The sequence below is a fragment of the Calonectris borealis genome, chromosome 11 (assembly GCF_964195595.1).
Source record: "Calonectris borealis chromosome 11, bCalBor7.hap1.2, whole genome shotgun sequence".
Taxonomy (NCBI): domain Eukaryota; kingdom Metazoa; phylum Chordata; class Aves; order Procellariiformes; family Procellariidae; genus Calonectris; species Calonectris borealis.
Genome location: NC_134322.1, coordinates 17130848 through 17151732, shown reverse-complemented (window position 1 = coordinate 17151732; position 20885 = coordinate 17130848). Strand labels below are relative to the sequence as shown.

The window sequence follows — 20885 nt, the reverse complement described above, 5'->3', positions numbered from 1 at the left end:
CATTTCCAAGCTTTGCATTACGCGATGTTTTCCATTGCCGAGAACTAAAGAAAATCTATTCCTATCCAGATAGTCTGACAAATACTTTTGGTCTGAATGGTTGATGGCTGTAGGAGACCTCCCCCTGTACTGGCAGAATAGGCAGCCGCCTGACAGGGAATGAATAAGACAAATTACTTCCTGTGTCATTCAGTTTCACTTGTGACTGCAGAGTGAATGCCTTAAAAAGGATAGTAGTGCTCTCCTTGTATTACAGTGTGAATTCTTGTTCCTAAGTCAATCTATTGTGTCTACAGGTTCCCCAGAGGATAGAAGAGCAAAGAGATGCATCTGAGGATAGCGGTGCAGGAATCCCAGGCATGTGGGGAAGTTGGGGCCCCTGGTCTGCCTGCTCTCGGAGCTGCAGCGGTGGGGTGATGGAGCAAACACGGCCCTGCCTCCCAGCCTATTACCGTGAGAGGGGCTACCGAAGGCCAGGGCGGCAGTACCCAGCCTCAGAGAGAACTCTCGCTCATCAGAATTCCCGCCACCGCGAGGACTCCCTGACTGCTTATCCTGGCCATGTCATTTCTGCCATCCGTACGTCTGTGCCACTTCACAGGAATGAAGAGCAGCTTTGGGCTGGCCTTCGGGCCTCTGCTTCTTCTGGAGGCCGAAATAACAGCCATCTGAGCAGAGGAGCATTGAGAGGCAGCAGGCATTCTCAGTCCCAGAGGCAGAACGCCAAGCCAGAAAAGAGGTATGTGTCTATGCACACGTTTTATTCTTGCTATGAATGTTGTATCTTAAGAATGACATGTCAGATTAGAGTTGATATTTTTTAATACTTATGGAAAAGTTATTGAACACTAAGACTGACTTCTACAATGTTTACCATCTTCTGTGGAAGGCCATCCTCCCTGTTGACTACTTATGCGATAATATCCAAGGACAGATATAATTATTCTGCAGTTGTACTAGGCAGGTTATCTTATTTCCCTTTAAGAATTGTTTTACGATTTATTGAGATATCTTTCCTTTTCTCCTATGCTCTCATTTGACATTTCCATCTTGACTAATAAAAATCAGAACAAATAACAGTTCCATAATTTGATTCTTAACTTCAACAGCCATTCTGATTTTAATTGGTTGAAAAAAAGATTAGTTGAACTTTTTTTCATAAAGAATGGCCAACTGTCTGATCACTTTTTTCCTAATCAAAACTCTAGGTTTTTTTGTATTTTTTCAGGGAGTTTATGTTTATGGGTTTTTTGTTTTCTTTTTTCCCTTTTTTGTTTTCTACCATGTCTTTTAGCAAAATTTGCTCTTTGATGAAACTGAAAAAATGTGGTTGTTTAATACATAAAATATTTTAAACACGGTATATGTTTATATTAATTTCATAATATTAGCTGTTCAGTCTTTAAGGCTGGATGAAGCTGTGCTGTTACAATTAATTCCAATTAATTCTCCAATTTCTGGAGAAACACTTTTTTCTCTTCTTAGATACTAATCTATCAGTTTTTTTTATATATGTATGAAAGGAAAATAGATGTGTTTCCATATTGGAAACTGAGGAGAATGGGCATGGAGATCCCCTGGGAGGGAGTGCTGCTGAAATGTCTCTATTCTGTCTGTCTTTCCTCAGAATATGTATTCCAGCAGTTCTCTGGTTCTTTCCCTCTCAGCCTTCTCCTGGGAGATGCATGGAGAGATTTTTTTTTTGTGGGTAGTTAACAAAAAACCCCAAACCAAACAAAAAAAGAACCCAAAAAACAAAACCAAAAAACCCTCCTTCATATTATCTGCTTCTTTTAGATTCTTAGGTGAAGCAGTCAACTGTAATTCCCTTTTTAAAGACATCTTGCTGACCCACACATAAAAAAAGAATATTACCTTGAGGCAATATTCCAGCCTGACTGGAATAAGACAGTAGGACTCTCTGTTGCTGGTGATCAAGACATCCTCAGCCCCTGCAAGAAACTCTCTCCGTCTGAAAGAGTATTTGAAAATAGAAATTAACCTGTTAGCCTCCTGTTTGTCTTAGTGAAGCATAAATTTCAAAAAGCGGGACCAGCTGTTCAGATGTTGATCTTCTTAGGTGTTGGCCATTTCCTTCAATCACTGCTTTGTCTTTCTTTCGAACCCATGCAGATAGATAGCCTAGACCTATTGAGTAGAACTTCAGTATGGCACTGATGATCTTATAAAAATTCAGAGAATGCCAGAGGCAGGCTTTTAGTAGCAATGTTAACATGATTGTATTGAGAAAAAGGTAATATTTTCTTTTTTCTGTTTTCCTACTTAATCATTTACTATAATGCACTTCTGTTCTCAGCTGTGCAGCGTAACGGATAGAGGTTGTGGTACATAGCTGGGTTATTACTAATATTGGAAGCCTGGCCTTGAACCATCAGCACAAAGTCATTCAAAGCCTGTTTGCTCCAGCCTCTTGGCACCCTCAGTCTCCAAGGGAATCCCAGCTGGCCTGGCCCCTGCAGCAGACCTGCTGCCAGGCTGCTGGCACAGCTGGGCTTCCATCGCTGCAGGCTATCCCTTGCTGCTGTGGTGGCCTCTGCAGGCCAGGAGAGACTGGAACAGTTTGAAACAATCGCTGCAGTTATGACTGGAACACGAGAGGACAACGAGCAGAAAATAATATTGACTGTGTGCAGAAACGAAGCTATGTTATTTCCTAATAAATGCCTTGCCGTATGAAATATTAAAGTGATCATAATGTCCATTGTGCCTCCACTTTCCTGTGTGATGGAGGCCTTTCTTTTGAAAATTCTTGTGCTTTCCTAAGCACAGTGCAAGCTTCTGTACCACAGTTGATTTTCCACCCACACACACACTGCCCCTTGGCAAAAGACTGTGGATTCAAGGTCAGTGTTTTAATCCTATTTGCGTAATAAGTTATTTCCATCTTGTGTTAGGAGGGTCCCTAGTGGCTTTAAATCCTGTTGAATTGCATAACTTTCAGATTCTTTGGTGGTGACTGTAAAAGCAGAATGAGAAAAAAAAAGGTTATTTGAAAGTGAAATTATTAGAATGACAAACCTAATAGTTTTCCTTAATTTACAAAATCCAGAGTACAAACCTTTTTACAAAGGAGGTTACTGGTCCTATCAGATATATGGAAAATGGATTTCAAAATGTAAGTTACTCTAGACGTGATTTTTATACTGTAGAACAGTGTTCAACGTTCACTAAATGGGTGATATTGGAAGTTGGTGTCAGGCTATTAAAAAAAAAATCATCTGTGTTTTCACAATATGTACAGTCAGTGGAAACTTTTTGGGGGTATTCCTATTTACTGTACTGGACTTTATATAAAAGTTGTAATTTTAGCAGACTTCCATAAGACCATAAAAGAGGAATGGACATTTGTGACTGAGATAAGCTCACATTTGAGAGCATAGTAAGATGAAATTGGATGGCTTCCAAAGCAAATATGTTTTGACAGCAATAGCAGTCCTTCAAAGCAGCCAAATACGTTTGTATCATTTAGCAACAAGTGGAAAAGTTCTCTGCCTGCTTCCAGGCAGCTGACAAAGAACTGTTCTGTTTCTTTAGCAAAATTCAAAATATAATTTATATATCATAAATTTTGACATACCTTGTCTGTGAAGAGGATATTCACATTTTCTGCTTTAGAAAGTTAATTCACATGTGATTCAGTTAGGCTTTAGAAACCAGGGCTGCACATGATGCTCACAGAGAGCGAGCTTTGAGATACCTACAATTAGAAGCCTAATTTAAAAAGTATAAGTGCTCCCCTTTTTATCATAATGCTGTAAGTAGAGTTCTTGCATAATTGAAATGTTTTAGGAAATTATAGTCAGCCACTGAAATGAGGGTGGAAACACAAAAAGAAAGCTGCTGGTTCTCTGGGTTGTCTGCTGGCAAAGGAAAGGAGCTCTTCTCAGCTTTGAAGGGTTGAGTTCCCATTAGCACAGCCTTGTTTTTTATTTCACCTAGATAAAATGCTTGGAGCATACCATACAATAAGAACAAACAGGAATGAGGAGATAGTGAAAAAATATCAAAGCATTTAGACATCTTTATAGAGAGGCACATACGGAAAAGTAATAAGGGCGTGCAAAGGGTAACATGCTTTAAGAGAGAAAACACATCTTGACAGGAAATATCATTCATGGACTAGGTTTTAGTACTTCTTAAATGTTGCATTTCCAATTCTCTATTTTGGTGATAGAGAAGACAAAACCACAATTTTACATAGATGTGCTGAGTGTTAGGATGCTTACAACTGCCACCTTCACTTTCTCTACAAGTGGACTTCCGTGGTGGAATGGCAAAACTTCTGTGTCCACTTGTAAGCACAACATGCATGTGGTTCTTAGGAGCAGAAAGAAAAAATTACATTTATCACCAGAATAATGAAATAAGTAAAGCAGGCTTGCATAAATAGTGCAAGTTTAAAGAAATATGTTAATAAGGAAAGGAACGGGCATCCTTAAAGCTCTTTTTGTATTTGGAAGAGGAATGAGAGGAAAGATTTGCACTGAGGAAATAATCCAAAAATCATCAACTTCTCACACAGCTATAGCTCTGTGGTCTTTATTCTGCTGCCAGCAGCTGACGTGAAAGGCTGCTGTGCCGCTTTGTACCCAGTATAGGGTCAGTTTGCATTTCTAGGCCTGTGAGCAATGGAAAGGAAGAGTGTATCGTTTAATGTCAAAACAGAATTTCCTTTCTGAAAGTCTTTCTTTTGCCCCCTCTCACAGGTGCTTTGACCAGGCAAATGTAGGTCACTCAGCTGGCAGGTCTACAATTAACCTTTAAAGGGACAATTCAGTTGTTATTTCCTTACCCAATTTAAGCATCATTAGCTGCGTGTTCTGATGTAATTTTTGTGACCTGTTCTAGTCAGTTCCAGTTCGCAGAGGTGGATGAATGTGTGATTGCTGGACCTTCAGGTTCAAGAAGAGAAAGTATTTTTCTCTCAAGTTCTGCGGCTTTATATTTATTGGCATGAGTGTTTGCTTTTCTTACTATTTGGAACGAAACCCAGCTCAAGTACTTAACTATCCCTTCTTTCATTATTTCTCTAATAGAATGAAAATGTGATGCATTTTACCCCAAACCCAATATGGTTATAAAAGCTTATTGTGGGTTGGTGTGGGTGCAGGAGATAGACAGACGGAGAAGGGTTTGATCCTTTTCTGAGGATAAATTTTCCAGAAAAATCTAAGAGCAGCAGCAGCAGTAATCAAAGAATTCATTTTGGTAGCACTTGAGGGATTTAAAGCCATACGAGAAAGATGTTTATTTTCCTTCTGAATAAAATTCCAAACAGGTTGTAATAGCAATAAAGATCACGTGAGGTATTTCCTGGCAAAATGAATAGCTAGCTGGGGTGGTTGTGGCCTCAGGTTGACTTTGTGCTGTCCCACCTCTCATCTGGTTATTAATCCCTCTGATATGCTCTAGGTCTCACTTATTATTACCTAATTACTATCAATTTTTATTATGCTACTGTGAGTACGCTTTGAATAGTATTACCAAAAATAAAAAGCTAGCATGATACTGTAATTGCAAGCCACCCAAGAAGCTTTCTTAATCTTACTGCTGAACATTTCAACCCTTCCTGAAGTGGGTTGACTGAAGGAGGGGAGGGGAAGTGAGAACGCTGCTAGCCTTCAGTCAGATGTGAGACAGTGCATTTTACCAATGAATTATTGCCCGGTCAGTAAAGGATAGAAACACAACAAAGGTCCCATCACAGTTGTAATGCATCTCAGCAGAGTTCTGTGGTTAGTTGCATTGAATTTCTGCTGTTTTACCTGCCAACTGCATGGTTATATTATTCAATCAAACCTTAAAGATGAAGCTATGGGGAAAAACTTGTAGACTTGTAACTAAATTTCCTGGGATCAGAGGCGTCATTCAACTCATAGAAGAAGAGGACTGTAGTATTTGGGTTCAAATTCTGGAATCCTATCTCAGTGTTGAAAGTGACATAAATGAGGTTGTATAGCACTTGCCGGAGATCAGCAAAAGCCAATATAGTAAGTTACTGTACTGGGCGTATTGCAACTATGCTAGACTGGGGTATCTCAGGATGGTGATCTCAGGATGGAAAATTTCATTTAAGGTAGTCCACATGTCTCTCTCTTATATTAATCTAATTAATTAAACCTGTTCCCAAGAGGCAATTTACTTAGTGACCTTATTCATTAATTCTACTCTGTCAGAAAAGTGTAAATATTTTTTACCCCTAATATAATACAGAAATGAGAGAAGAATCACTCCTGTGGTATAATCCATTTTCCTATAGAAGATGCACATTTTAGGTATAGTTGGTTACTCTGTGTCTTCTAGCAGTTGAAATTTTTAGGTCAAATATGCTCACAATAGTTTTAATACTTATATGCATATATAATACATGGGAAGTAGTGAATATCCACAAATCATGGTGTGGTTACCAAAGTTACAAAAATGTGAACAAAACCAGTTAGTTCCATTGTTTTAGTTACCTTGATAATGAAAATCAGTAAAATGAAGTGAATGCCTACACCAATTTAATTGCAATGAAATGTGCTGATGAAGTGTAAATAATATGCTATAATGTGGCAAAAGAAGTTTGTGATGATGGCTCTGCTTTCCAGTGTGCGATATACTCTCAGAAGGAGTGGTTTAACTCTCGTGACCAAACATTTGACAAAGATAACCGCTCACCACTTTAAGGCTATTTTCTAGGTCAGCATTTTCATAACATAAAACAGAGTCAGAGGGCTGCCTTTTTCATTCCTGTTTAAGTGATCTTCTCCAGATTGATTTAGAACTGGTGAAAAGTGAGTACGTGGAATGCAAAGCTGCAGAGGGCTATGGTACAGTACTGAGAGGTGATACATGGCTTTTGATGTGAATCAACCTGACTGTTGAGAGCTCTCCCTTTTGAGTGGATGGAAATATATTCCCAGAACCAGTAAATCATTCATTTTTGTTAAAAATGATTCTTGTGAAAGAATCTGCTAAAATACTGTGAGGTATAAACTTGATAGCAGTTATGACCAGGATAAGACAGTTTATTTTGTGACTTAAACTTAAGAAAAGGGGGCCAAAAATGCATGAACAGTGGACAGTCTTTTTAAAGTCAACCTTGTTAACTGTGTGCCTAAGAATATATAAAACATGAAAGAAAATTAAAAGCAGTAGGAGGGCTGGAAAGTAAGTGATTGAATAGGACTGTTGTAGGCCAGTTACAGTTTTGAATTATGGAGGAAGTGCCAGGGATTAAAAATGTATATCTGAAATTATTTTAAGGATACTATTTTAGGAGTAATAAAAATAATAAAGTACATTAAAATATGTATACCCGTACCTATCCTGTTAACAGAAACTTATGTGAATAGGACCTGTTTTTTCCATTTGAAGTTTTGTGTCTGCAAAGACTTCTTGGTCTCCCTTTATTTTTTTCTTAATTACATTTTAAATATTGGAGTGACATTTCAATAACTTCATTGCTGACAGGAATAGCTAATAAGTCACTTTCAATTCTTCAGAAACAAAATCAAGGCAACTCTATATTAAATACTTGAGCTGTATGTAAATGGGTAGTGCGCTTTAAAAGCTGTCAATTACAGTAACGTAATGCTGCTAAATAGATATTTTGCTATGATCTAAAATATTAGCTTAAATCTTGGTATACTTATCCACAGAAATAGATTTAATTAAGTTAGAATATATGTAATTGATTTAGTTAGAGGATTTGGCCTACTAACTTGAGCGTGTGTATAGTCCTGTTAAAACCATGATGGGTAGTAGGACTTAAATTTAAGCTAAAGAGCTTTTGATAAGGTTTTAAGGGGACTGAGCACCTTTAGAACTAAATTTCTAGTGGGAATCAAAGAAACACACTTTTGGAGCATTTTTTTAAGAGAAATTAATAACTGCAATGCAGAAGCACAGATCAGTATAATTTAAAAGATATTTTGCAGGTACATAATGTGGAATATTTTTTGGGAAATAAAGCTATAAATTGTATTTGTACTCTTTCTTCTGTCTTTTCTCCCACTTTCATCTTGCACATAGAACCTCTGTTTCTGATGATAGATCACTATTAAGTTCAACTTGAGTAGGTGCTAGCTGTGGAGTGATTGCTGTGTTGGTAACAGGACAAAAATACATCCAGCAACACTTCAGAGATTAGATTATAGGCAACTGCTTAGTTCACAAGTGAGAAGAATAGGCAGGAACCTGGGGGATGCTTGGGTCCTGGGTACCCAGAGCAGCATCAGGCTACATGTGCTGTTAGACCAGACTCACTGAGGAGATGAGTTTCCTTAGCGTATTAGAGGATTTATCTGTTAATTCCAGGACAGGATGGCTAGTAAAGCAAGCCTCTGAAGATTTTGAAAAAAGCTTCAAACTCGACCAAACTCTCAACAAAATTAAAAGAAGGTGCTAAGTGTTGGTTTCACACCTATCCAAATGCTCTGTGATGAGATTCTGTTGTCTTTCATTACGGTGGTTGTTCTGGCTGGGCATACAGGGAAGAAAACCGTCTTCCTCTGCTCATGCAATAATTTTTGCCAATAGACAAGAGAAAATTTTTGAAAAAAAATATCATGAAGCCTGCAATTCTTGCGCAGTTTTTCCTCCTCATCCCTGGTGGAACTGGTAGCTGAAGGCTGTCACCTTCCTAGAACATTACATTACTCCTTGAGAAAAGAGTGTGAAAGGTTTGAATTAAAAATGAGGGAAATTGGCAGTTTCTTTGGGTTCATTCTAAGAAAAGATTCCAACAGTAGGACGACGAGTCTTCCATGGTGTCATAAATGAGAGTTTTTGCTAATGTTCAACCTTGCAGTTTTTCATTTACAAGAGAAGAAATATTTTGATACTAGGAGATAAGTTGAATGAAATGCTGCAAACCTCATGTAAAATACATTCTTTATTCTGTCTGACATCAGAAGAGAAAGGAAATGAGTTATGCTTCAGCTGGAAGTGAGCCAGGGAACCTCTGTTTAGAGAACAGTGGGAGAAATGTAAGGAGAAAAGAAGTGATGAAAAAAGGGGAAAAATGAAAAAGGTATGTTGGAGAGAGGCTTTGTAAAGAGCACTTAAGAGAACAGGTGGAGGCCCAGGAAATCTGTAATCTTACTTGTGTTTTTTAAAGACGCTGCATATCCTTGGTTCAAAGAGGGTTTCTATTCAATATAAATAACCAGCCCACCAGCTCCGAAAGTACTTCATTCTTAGTGAACCTCAAGAACACTTGAGGTTCAAAGCATTGTTCTTAGCATAAACTCTGAGACAGTGATAATGCATTTATTTGCCGACCAAGGCACACGTATGCTTATGGCTAAAATTAGAAAAAGCTACTACAACAAAATTCCTTTTTGTCACTCAAAATGTGCTGTGAGGGGCCAGTTCTCACTATTCTCAGCTGGCTTATCCTCAGCATGAGAGAAATTGTTAATAATTAGACCAATACTAGCTAATAATAATTATTTTAAAATGTTTGCTACAATCATTACACTAAACCTGATTTTCATACTTGTCTGGGCAAATGTATTTTAAAATTCAATAATGGATTTAGGTTGGCTTAAGTTTAAAAGGGCCCATCATTTTTGTTATCAAAGTGCTAAACAGATTTGTCTGAACAATGAGAGAAGTGTGTGTGTTTATGAGAATTATGCCCAAAGAAAGAAGATTGCCAGATCTGCATTAAACAGCTGTTATGCCTCTACTGGAGATGAACACAATAGATCAGAGATGTCTACTAGCTATGGTCTGACATGAAACACTTAATGCAGCTACTTGCTTTTCAACATATATTTTTATGTTAAGCAGTAATTTGCCTTTAGATGATAACTTTGTTCTTGGTGGCATTTTTCCCTCTTTGCTTGTCCATAGTACATGCAGTCTTCATCCTAACTGACTGCATATATTGCTGAATACTACTTTTCCTCTTCTTATTCCCCTTTCTCTTCTTCAATCCAGTAAAGAACTGAATAACTTTTTATTATTAAGTGTTTATTTGATATACTAGACAGTTTAGCCAGAGAGCCTAACAGGTGATGGAGCTGGTGAGATTTACTTATCCTTGCCTTTTTGATACTTTTTCCTTTCTGTTGCTTCGAATTCTTGAAGGGGTATTTAGGACCTTTCTCCATGCAAAGTATCGTAGACAATTGCTGATGGATATCTTTTTATTAGAAGCAATTAAATAAAAGGCTTGCCCCACATTAAATAGTTTTATTAACTTGAGTGGATCAGGAGTGGCAAAAATCTGACTGACATAAAGATAGGCAGCCAAAAGGCCTTGTGTGAAATTAATTGCCCTAGCATATGAGAAACCTGGGAGCATGTTGTTTCTCTACCTGAGCTGATCTGGCTGATCTAGGAGGAGGAACTTTTCTCTAAATGAAACGGATGTAGGATATGAATGTAGCTCTCCCCAGTCCTAAGTTGTCTCTGCACATCTAAGGACGGTATGGACCCTGAGAAGCAAGTACACCTGACAAACCTATTAAATTTCCAACTATGAATATTAATTTACAGGTAATGGAAAATTAGCATGACTGTTCTGCTAATACAGTCCTATTTGGTTCAGCTGAAAAGGGGAGTGCTTTTGCAAAGATTGATGTAGAAGGTAACTGGTAACTTCCTGAAGGGCCTAAGCATGTGCAAAAAGAGCACTGGATTTACACAAGTGAGAAACATTGAGTAATCCTGCAGAGTAAGGTCCCAGGCTTCTTTTTCCTGTCACCTGTTTTTCAAACAGTTGATGTTTTCTCCTTTCTGGGAGTTGGGTTTCTTTTGATTTTTAACTATTTATTGTATAGTTAAATGAGCAGTGAAGTGTTATTTTAACTGCTTCAGTTCTGAGCGTGATAATGCTTGTATCTTAGTGCCAGTGGTTGACTTCTCATACCTATTGGAGTTCAACCCTGCAATCATTCTCATGATCGGTGTTGCAACTTATGGTTTTAATACCTAAGTAAATCCATCTATAAACAATATCTGCTCTGTAGGAACCGTGTTTATCAAAAGGAACCTAAGCATTATTCATTATTGCTGTTTTCATATAGGCTATGTGAAGAGTTTGTATTGATGCAGTCATATCCTTGATATGTCAGTGCAGTACAGCATGTTGCAGGTTTTGGAAATATATTAGAATCCTTTCTAAATACAGCTATTTTAGGAATTGTGCTGGTGGGAGGAATATAGGCGCTCCATTCTGCTGCCAGACTCTTGTAATTATTTCTATTAATGCTGGGGAACCATGGACTTGTATGGTTCATCCTTGTATGGACTTGTCTTTACAGTATCTAACACCTTGCTGGAAAAGCTTTGTCAAAGTTGTCTAAAACTCGGAGTCTAAAACTTAGATCTTGCTCAAATTGGATTTTCAGCGTTTGTCTGAGAGCTGTTGACTGCAGTTCATACACTCCACTTCTGTAGCAACACATACTTAACATCCTATTTAAATGCTCTTCTTAACCATTGCTACATTAAGAAGGATGACTGTTGGTTTTTAGCATACCTGGATATGTAAAGTCTAATGCTGCAAAATCTCACCCTAGCTTAGGTCTGGCTAAGTAGGCACAAGGCTTACGGGTGTGCTGTTACTTGCTAATTCTTTTTTTCTCCTTTACCTGTTGCATTAAATGAGAGTGCATCCCACCTCTGACCTGGGTCATGATAGTGTGCATTTTTTTTTTTTTAAAAAAAAAAAAAAAAAAGACTAAGGAGGAGCTTCCAAGCCATGCTGTGGGGAGGAGTGAGTTATGTGGCTTATAGTGAATACAGGTAATCATAATGAATGACAGGTAAGAAAAAGTCCTGCTGGCAACTGAAAACTCCCAACAAGCCATGAGGGCTTGACCTACTTTCATCTCCTACCAGCAGATCAAAGCTGAGTTGATTTAGCATAAAGCAAACAATGTCAGCAAGGTTAGTTTAATTCTGATTATTAAGTTAATGGTAGATTTTTTTTCTGTTTTTCCTCCCCCTTTCCTTTCCCTGATTCCCCTTTCCCCGTTGTCTTCTCATTGTGTATGGACCTACATAACACTCCCTCCCTCATTGCTGCATGACATCATAAATTCTGCCTGACACTCCCCAAGAATTATAAAAGTTAATTACCACCAAGCTATTTTTACAAGCTTCTTTATTACATTGCAACAAACTGCATTCCTAATTTATAAGGATGTTGCCAAGTGTGAATGAAAGATGCTTTAAGGCAAAACAGACAGTGTTCGGAATAGTTTCAGTCCAGGCAATATTGGCTTAAATGAATGCATGAACACTGATAAAGATGTTAATAATTAGAAGTTGTGTGTTACGCTTTGTTTCTAGAAGTTTGTATGTTGAAAGAAATGTGATGTTCCCGGCTACAAAAAGTTAACCTTCCATTTCAGAGGAAGTTCCCATGAAAATTCCAGGTCATAATTACTGCACAACCTGAGCAAATTGAAACTTGTATTCAGTGGTACATGGCAATGTCTTGGGTTATTCTGGCCCTAACTGTTACAGGGGAAGAGGCAAAGGAGTGGACTCACCCGTGATGAGCCTTGGTGCAATCACGGGCATGTCATCATAAGGGTGCTGGAAACTTAGGCTACCAGAAATGGTGCCTCATTTCTTCATCAGTGGGGACTCCAGCAACATTTTCAAGTTACAGTGTAGAAAAAGAAGCCAAAATGAGACAGGAACTAACAGTAAGAATGTTGTTATTGCTTTCACTTCTTAGGCGCTTTTGTTGTATGTTTGTTGCAGTGATCAACCATTTTACAAGGAAAAAGTCTGGCTTCCCTCAAAATCAAGTTCTTCTAATTTTTGCAAATAATTTGATGAGATTCCAGCAGCTCTTAGACACTTGCTGCCTGCAACCATGAGTCCTTCTTTCAGATACTAGTCATTCTGTGTTTAAGACTACTGTATGCCCATTTCATAATTTTTTCCAAGTTGAAGAGTCCTAGTTTATGTCACCATTTCTTGCATGTCCTTCAGTTCTTTTCAGTTCGATTCATGACCCTGAACTGGAGATGAACAGTCAAACATCAGTCTCATTTTTGACCTTTTGCATGACCTCTCCTAGTTTGCCAAGCAGCAATTCTTCCAGGTGGGTCAGACGATGCATCTAGGTGTTCCTCTGTGGAAGAGTCCGGTGCTTGTGCCTGCAAAGGATTTGGCATTCAGAAGGCTGGGACAAAGGCATATTACTACCATTCCACTGGTCTGCACATGGCTTATTGGTCAGTTATTAGCAGCTTTCTCCTCCTGTTGGTGAAAATGCAAGCAACCTGACTGTAGATGATAAATTCGAAAGGCTAATTTCAGTAGACCTGCCACCCTCTGTCCAGTGCTGCGAACAGCACCCCATGCAGTCTGTGCTCCCTGCGATGAGGCAGTAACTTTCTCAATGCCAGGAGTTGTTGCCAAGGTTTGTATCTCAGATGCTTCAAATTTGGTGTGGTCAGGTTGAGAAGAAAACCGCTGTCTGTAAGAATCATTAGACACTAGAGCAAGTAAAAATAAGGAGTTGTATCAGTTTTCCAAGATGAACCAACTTGCTCCAAAATCTAAGATGCTTCATGAGAACTATGATACCAAAGTGTTTTCAGAGTGCAGAATATGACTAGAAATCTCAAGAAAGTTTTTTTGTTTGTTTTGCTCTTGCTCAGAAATGAAGAGTTATGTTAAAAATTAAAAATAGCAGCAACATAGGGGGAATCAATTTATTTGCCCATTAAAAAAAAAAGAAAACAAAACACAACACAAAACTGTGCTCAGGTTTTAGTCTCAACTTCTGAAATAATTCCCATTCATAATTTCTCTTTCTTTCTTCACCTGTCCACTTACAGGAAGCTTTTTTCCCTCCCTTAATGCCAAAAAACATTACACTACTTTTCTCTACTGTAACTACCAAAATCCTACCTCAACAATGACCATGACGGTCACAGAGCACAATAACAGGTATAAAGAGCTCAAGAGTGCTGGTCGCTTATCTGCCAGGGTAAATCAACACTCTTGTTCACACATCCTTGAGCCAGGAAGATTGATTAAAAGCCCCACGTGGCCATAAAGCTAGAATGTTAAGTAAATGACTTCCAAGGTTCCCATGTAACAAGAGTCTTGGGAGAATATAAGACTTGGGAAAAAAACAAACACAAGAAAAAACAAACCCAAAGAAAAGTCTCTTTGATCTGGTGGCTGTCTGACATCTGTAACACTTCAGTTTCTAGAAACTAAGTATGTCACCCTGGTTTTCACTGCAGTTCAAGTCTATTTTATATATATTAAAAAATATAAATACATTTTATGGACAGAAAGAAAATGACCTTCTTTTAATGGTGTCACCCTTCCTGAGCTGCAAAGGTTACCCAAAACAGCTGTATTCACACATTGCTTTGCACTGGAAGAAATCTTTTTTGCCAACTTACTCTTCAGACTGGAGCATTAGAAATCAAGGCCTGATGCAATGTTGAGCTGTACAGGACGACAAGAAAAGCAAATGCAAATGATCCTATTGCTTGCAGGTAAAATTCCAGGATTAACCCCCTTGAATGGTATGACCCGAATGTGGTATTATTCATTTTGTGATTTTTCACTTGTAATTTGGAACTGAGTTTCTAGACTGAGTCCATTGTGTTGCTGTGAGTGCGCAGAGGACAAAACTACCCTCCAGGGAGTACCAGCTGTTTGAGAGTACTGATACAGGTGTAATACGGCCCAAAACACAGGGTCTTCAGTAAGTAAGAAGAGATCTGTGTGCAAGAGAGCAGACCTGAAACTTTTGTGATTAGTGCTGGGGGCTGTCAAGCTCTTGTGTAATGTTTTAGTAATGTACAGTGAAGGTGGGCTTTTATCCCGACAACAAACTGGGGGGTCACGACTTATTAATTAAATGCATTGCTAATCCACACTTTGTATATGAAAAAAAAAAAGAGTAAATCTGCTGGCCAAAGATGAGAAAATAAACTGTGTGCCATAGTAAGAATATTTTCCTGCATTTGTCATCTTTTCCTGAGGTCTTTCAGTAATATTTTGATGTTGCTTATCCTTTTTCTGTTTCCATTTTTATTTCTTAAGTAGCAAATGAAGCAGAACCACAGGAGGCCTTTTAAATGGATACAAAATGTTTAATGATCTTTGCCATACTGAATTCAAATTTTCTTCTGTCATTACTCAAATCCACAGTAGGGATTTCCTGCTGTTATGTATCTCGAGATACATTCCTCAGAAACATGGTTATGAATTTTAGGAATGTACAGCTTTGATTCTCTGAATTTCCATTTTAAAGGAGAGTCCTAAGGAGTAAAAGAACAACCGCCACCTCCCCCCAAACTGCTTCTTTATACCATACCTAACTATTTGCCTTTGCTAGTTGACACTAAGTGACTTCCCATGTGACTCAGCCAAAGAGGGCCCAGGATGTAGTTCAACCAGTAGACTTCTTCAGAGATTCCCAATACACCAAGCAAGACTACAGCTTGTACATGTTTTCTGTAAAATAGATTGAAATTTCTCGTTACCTGTTGCTTTGCAGTGAATAACTTTGACAAATAAGAAGTCATACAAGTATCTAACTGCTCCTTATGGATTCAGTAACTGTTTTCTCTCTCTTTCTCTGTTTTAGAAGCAGAAACAGAAATCCTATTGGTCCAGGAAAGTACGGATATGGAAAAGTGCCATACATTTTGCCTTTACAAACTGATACTGGTCAGCAGCCTCAGAAACTTCGGAGGCAGCGACAGTCATCAAGGAACAACGTATTTCATCAGAGTCCAAGTCTCATGAACGCTTACAGCCAGGCAGCTAGTCCTTCACTTCAGCATGGGAATCTTTATCAAGAAGACAGTGGGCCTCAGGCAGGACATCAAGTCCTGGGACCCTCAGTTTATCAGTCATCTTCATTTCCTGTATCTCAAAGCCTGTTTCACAGCAGTGACTCAAACCATCATGGGTCTGCATCACACCAGGCAGTCCCGGGTCAGCCCCAGCCTCAAAGGGCTGCAGCAATTGTGTGCATTGGCACCTACAAGCAATATAAACTCTGCAACACAAATGTAAGTCTGGTTTTCCTATATTTAATTTGTTGGACAGCTATTGGTTTTCTCTAGTATGCTAAATGTTCACATAGTCAAGAAGTTTAGTTGAACGTTGTTTTTTATTCATTTAATGAAATTTTTTGTGAACTTATTTTAAAGTGTCTTGGGGAATACTGAAAGTAGATGCATAATATTACAGTTACCTAATACCATACCGTCAAGGATTTTAAGCAGTAACTAAGCCTACCAATACGTACAATTCTAATTTGATAGAGGGAGAAACTGAGTCACAGACAAGTTTAATATTTTTCCAAGTAAGAAATGGAAAAACGGAGTTGGGGTAGACCACATTATGAAGGCTCCCTACTTCTCAATCCCATAAGGTAAGGCTCTCCTTTTGGGAGTGCTAGTCATGCTCTAAATAGCATTTAGAGCCAGCACCTGGTAGCCTAGATAACATAGCCTAGATAACTCCAGTATCTTTCCATGGTGCTGTGTGCGTTCTGTGACAGGTGCTACTTTTACCAGCATTCAAGCTCTACATGCTTTGATTTTGGCTTCCTAGTTCATTGGAGAGAAAATCTGTTCTGTGTTAATTTTTAAATAAAACTTACTCTGTTATTGCTTCATTCAAAAATGTTTGGCTGGGTGTAGCTCTGGGGCAGTCTCCCATTGTATGTGGGAGGCTAGTGAGGTTTTGCTGTTTCTCCCCACAGGCGGTTTTCATCCTGCTAAAATTTTCAGTTTCTGGCTGTGTCATTTTAGTATTTCCTAAAGTATCTCTTTCTAATATTTGCGTCTTATTTGGGCTACTAATCTAACTTAATGTCACAAACTTGAAGAAGCTCGTATTTGGATATTAGAAGCAGGATGTTAAGAATGGTCTCAATATGTTGACACAACAGGCCATGTTTTTCTGGGTAGGTGCACATCTGATTCTTCTGCCTTTTAGAAATCTTGTTTCATTTAGTGGAAGCCTGCATAGTGGAGATGTAGCAACAGAACATATGATCAGGATTACAGAAACATGACCTAAGCAAATCAGATGAGTGCCTTTTTGCCTCTTAGTGTAGTAGTTATTACATTTGCTTTATTCATGAATAAAGTCCATTGGTCGAGACTAGAGCAGTTGATTGAAGAGACCTAACATCAAGGAAGTTTTAGTGTATTTGTCTGAAATGGAAAACTTGAAAGGGCTAGTTTGAGCCTCTGAGAATAGTCTCTGGTACAAATTGCTCTTTTGAAAAACACTTTCTGTTTTTTGAAGGAAATGGGAAATTAACTTAGTGCATGGGCATTAATTTGGAAAGTTTTCTGTGCCGAATTTGCTCACTGGTGTCCAAGCGATGCACAAATGTCCCAGTCTTTATTTCATCCCTGACTGCATCAAGGCAAAAAGTTGGACAGTATTCTGCCTGACTTAAGAAATGTAATAAAATCGTTTCCAGGAAAGATTTCTTTTCACAGAGCAAGGGGTGAGAGGTGAGGAAGTTAGAAATGAGGTGGAAGAAAGAAGCAATCCCAGATGGCCAAGGTATGGAGAAGGAAGGTTTGTAGAGGAAATTTGTTGAGAATGACAAGTGGGCTGGAGTGAAGAGGGCTGTGAGCTTGTGAATTAGACAGGGGCAAGACATGCAGGTCAGTATGATGAGTGGTCTGGCCATCGGCAAATTTCTTTTGGCAGTAGGGAAACAGGAGTGAAAATATTTTCACGTTAATTTTAGAAACTGTTGTTTAAACAGAAGACTTCAATAGATGAAGAGGGAAAAATATGTGAGCATACTGTTGCTGCATCTTTGCCATTGTTGCATGTATAAATGCAGTTATAAAGAAATTATCATTTATATTACAGGAGACTTTCATTAACAAAAAGAAATTGTAGATGATGCAGCTCCTCCTAGGCATGGAACTCTACATGTTGATATTCTTTATTTAGTAACATTTCTGTTACCCTTGGAGAAGCTGTAATTGCTATTCAGACTTATTTTTCCTAGAATGTGGTAATTAATATAATTATAAAAAAGAAGTTGCTAAGAACAGTTTTAGTATAAAGGCCAGGATGAGAGCAAAACAAGGCTGATAGTGTTTCACTTTGCTTGTTCTTCCTGATTGAATGCTTCTGCACGTGGGCTTTAATTTAATTTATTGGCAGTGACATGTACCAGTGGTCTTGCCAGCATGCAGAGAACAGTATCTTTTTCTTTCTTTTTCTTTTTTCTTTTTTCATTCTTCCTGGAGCATACCAAAAATGAAAATCTCATCTATTGAGAGGAAAGTATTCTTGTTAACGGTTATCCTGGTGTTTGGCCACTCCCTGTACAGTTTCTCCTAAGGGCAGTTAATTAGTAACAAATTAAGTCAATCTGCCTTGGTCCATTAGGTCATTTCCTCATTATTGTACATTTATTGTTTTTTCATTAATAGCTGAACTCATTTTACATGACTGACAGCTTGATTCATAAAAGTTAAACTTGCGGGTTTTGGTGAGGGAGAACCTCGGAAGTGCTTGTATTTGTTCAAGTGTTTCTGCAGGTCATTAAACCTATTTTCTTATTGTACAAGTGGCTTCCCCTCTTCAGCACCTTGCGTATAGGCTTTGTATATGCTCACCTCGGAATATACAGCTGCCTGTCACCTCCTTCAGCAGGAAACAGGCAGTAAATATCTGTCCTTTACACACAAACAGCACTGACAGGTCTTACTGAAACCATCAGCTATTCACAATACAATAAGGTTCTTCAAATGTCACCTGTATTCCTCCAAAATGGGGGAGTGATGAGTAAATCTTCCTTACTTCCCCCTGCATTAAAGGAAAGAGAATTATACGAGCGTGTGGGTGAAGTAGAATTTGAATGCAAACTTGTTTGCATTGTTTGTCACTAGAACAAAGGAAGCAACTCACATGGAACATTTGTTTACTGAGCACTTTTTGTTATTAATTGTCTCAAGCATTGCCAAGCCACTAGCTCTTCGTGAGTGTCTGAATGTGTGAGAATGTATTTTTAAATTAACTTCAGGCTGAGGGTTGCTTGGGCAGTGTACACAAGGAAGCTTTCAGGGTTCTGGACATTCAAGCCTACTTGTTCTGCAGTGTGAATTTGGTGATACAGACTGCCCCTTTTTAAAGTCAATTTTGTCTAATTTATTTTATTTTTTGTAAGACATACAGTGAATTATGTCTTATTGGTAAAGACATTAATACTTAATATGTCTCTATACTTAATATGCAGAGACCTTATTGCAGCCTTTCAGTACTTAAAGGGGGCTTATAAGAAAGGTGGAGAGAGACTTTTTACCGAGGCCTGTAGTGTCAGGACAAGGGCAACCATTTTAAACTAAAAGAGAGTAGGTTTAGATTGGACACAAGGAGGAAATTTTTTATGATGAGGGTGGTAAGACACTGGAACAGGTTGCCCAGGGAAGTTGTGGAGGCCCCATCCCGGGAAACATTCAAGGTCGGGTTGGACAGGGCTCTGAGCAACCTGATCCAGTGGATGATGTCCCTGCCCACGGCAGGGGGGTTGGACTAGATGACCTTTAAAGGTCCCTTCCAACCCAAACCGTTCTATGATTCTATGTTGTCCCTGGTGGTGACCTCAGGCCAGAAGGCCCCGCTTACCCTGACAGCTTGTTACCTCTCCTCTTCTGCAGTTCCCACTTTCCAAATTGCACCAATACCGTTGAGCCTGAAGTCACATAGTAATCATGACCACCTAAATGCTCTGGTTAGAAAAACCTGTAAAGTAAAATAGTGACTGTTTTAGTGACTCAGTTGCAGTGCAGCAAGGAGAATGAAAAAATAGGCAGAGAAATTCACATATGAGTTTCACCAGGAAGAGCAACAGAAAGTGGATGTAAAATCTAAATTGTCTTTAGCTATGAAGTATGTTTTTGACCAAGTTTATACCTTTACTTGTATATGAATTTGCAAAAACCAAGCTAAAATGTATGAAAGACTAATTGTTGAGTGCTCAGTGAGATATTTGTGGATGAAGTTTTGCTGAGCTTGTCCAGTTTCATTCACAGTTGCTAGCTTGCCCACTGGTTCATATGGATTACTGCCATGCCTCCATGTTGCCTTTCCCAGTATTTTATGTGACTGCGACTTAGTAAGAAGTCAGTTGTGTTTTGGAGAACTCTGTACATAGGATCAGAAAACAATAATTACTTTTACTTTCTTATCCTGACTCTTCAGCTATACATACTATTATAGCACAGCTATGGAAACTCCAGCTTTTGGTTCCGAATAAGAGTTCTCTACTTGGATCTGTGCTCTTGTGTGCAGAGCACTTGCGAATGGCACCTTAGCAGGGAATGCAAAGTATTTGAAAAGACAATTTTGGAAATGGAAAGAAGTTTTATGGTTGAAGAGATGAGGTGAGGTAAAAGGCTCAGGGCCAATCCCCAGCACGTCATGATGGGATAAATGAATATATTTAATTTCCTAAAGAATATTAATGATGATAATACTAATTTTGACTGGTGTGAGTTAAAAATTTTCCGTTGGAAGGCTTTTTTGGATGCAGAACCCTAATAGAATTGAAATGTTCTGTGGGAATGTGTTGAGTCCATTAAAAACTGATGTGCTTTTCTGTCACCTAAGCACATAGGTAGGCATTGGCAGGCTCCCTTGGCACCTGGGATCTTGGGCCATTTCACCAGCTTGCTGGCATTCTGCCCAAGCATTTTTGAAAGTTTTCCGTTCTATAGAAAATGAAACATTTCTAACGTTTTGAGTTTTAACAAAGGTAGCAGTGGAAATGTTTAATTTTGTATGGAACAGAACATGTAATTCCCAGACAGGTCTTTTCAGAAATGGGGCTGCAAGGATGTGTGCACTCTTTAATGTAGTTGGGATGCTCAGATACTGAGGTAATG

At 38.6% G+C, this 20885-nt stretch overlaps 1 protein-coding gene across 1 annotated transcript in view; it reads left to right on the top strand.

The window, feature by feature from the left end:
- Positions 1–20885, top strand: part of THSD4 (thrombospondin type 1 domain containing 4) — a 307104-nt gene that overhangs the window by 20282 nt on the left and 265937 nt on the right. Inside the window, exons 3-4 of the mRNA XM_075160230.1 lie at positions 297–739; positions 15596–16025. Coding sequence (XP_075016331.1) covers positions 297–739; positions 15596–16025 — 873 coding nt within the window. The remainder of the gene's footprint in view (positions 1–296; positions 740–15595; positions 16026–20885) is intronic.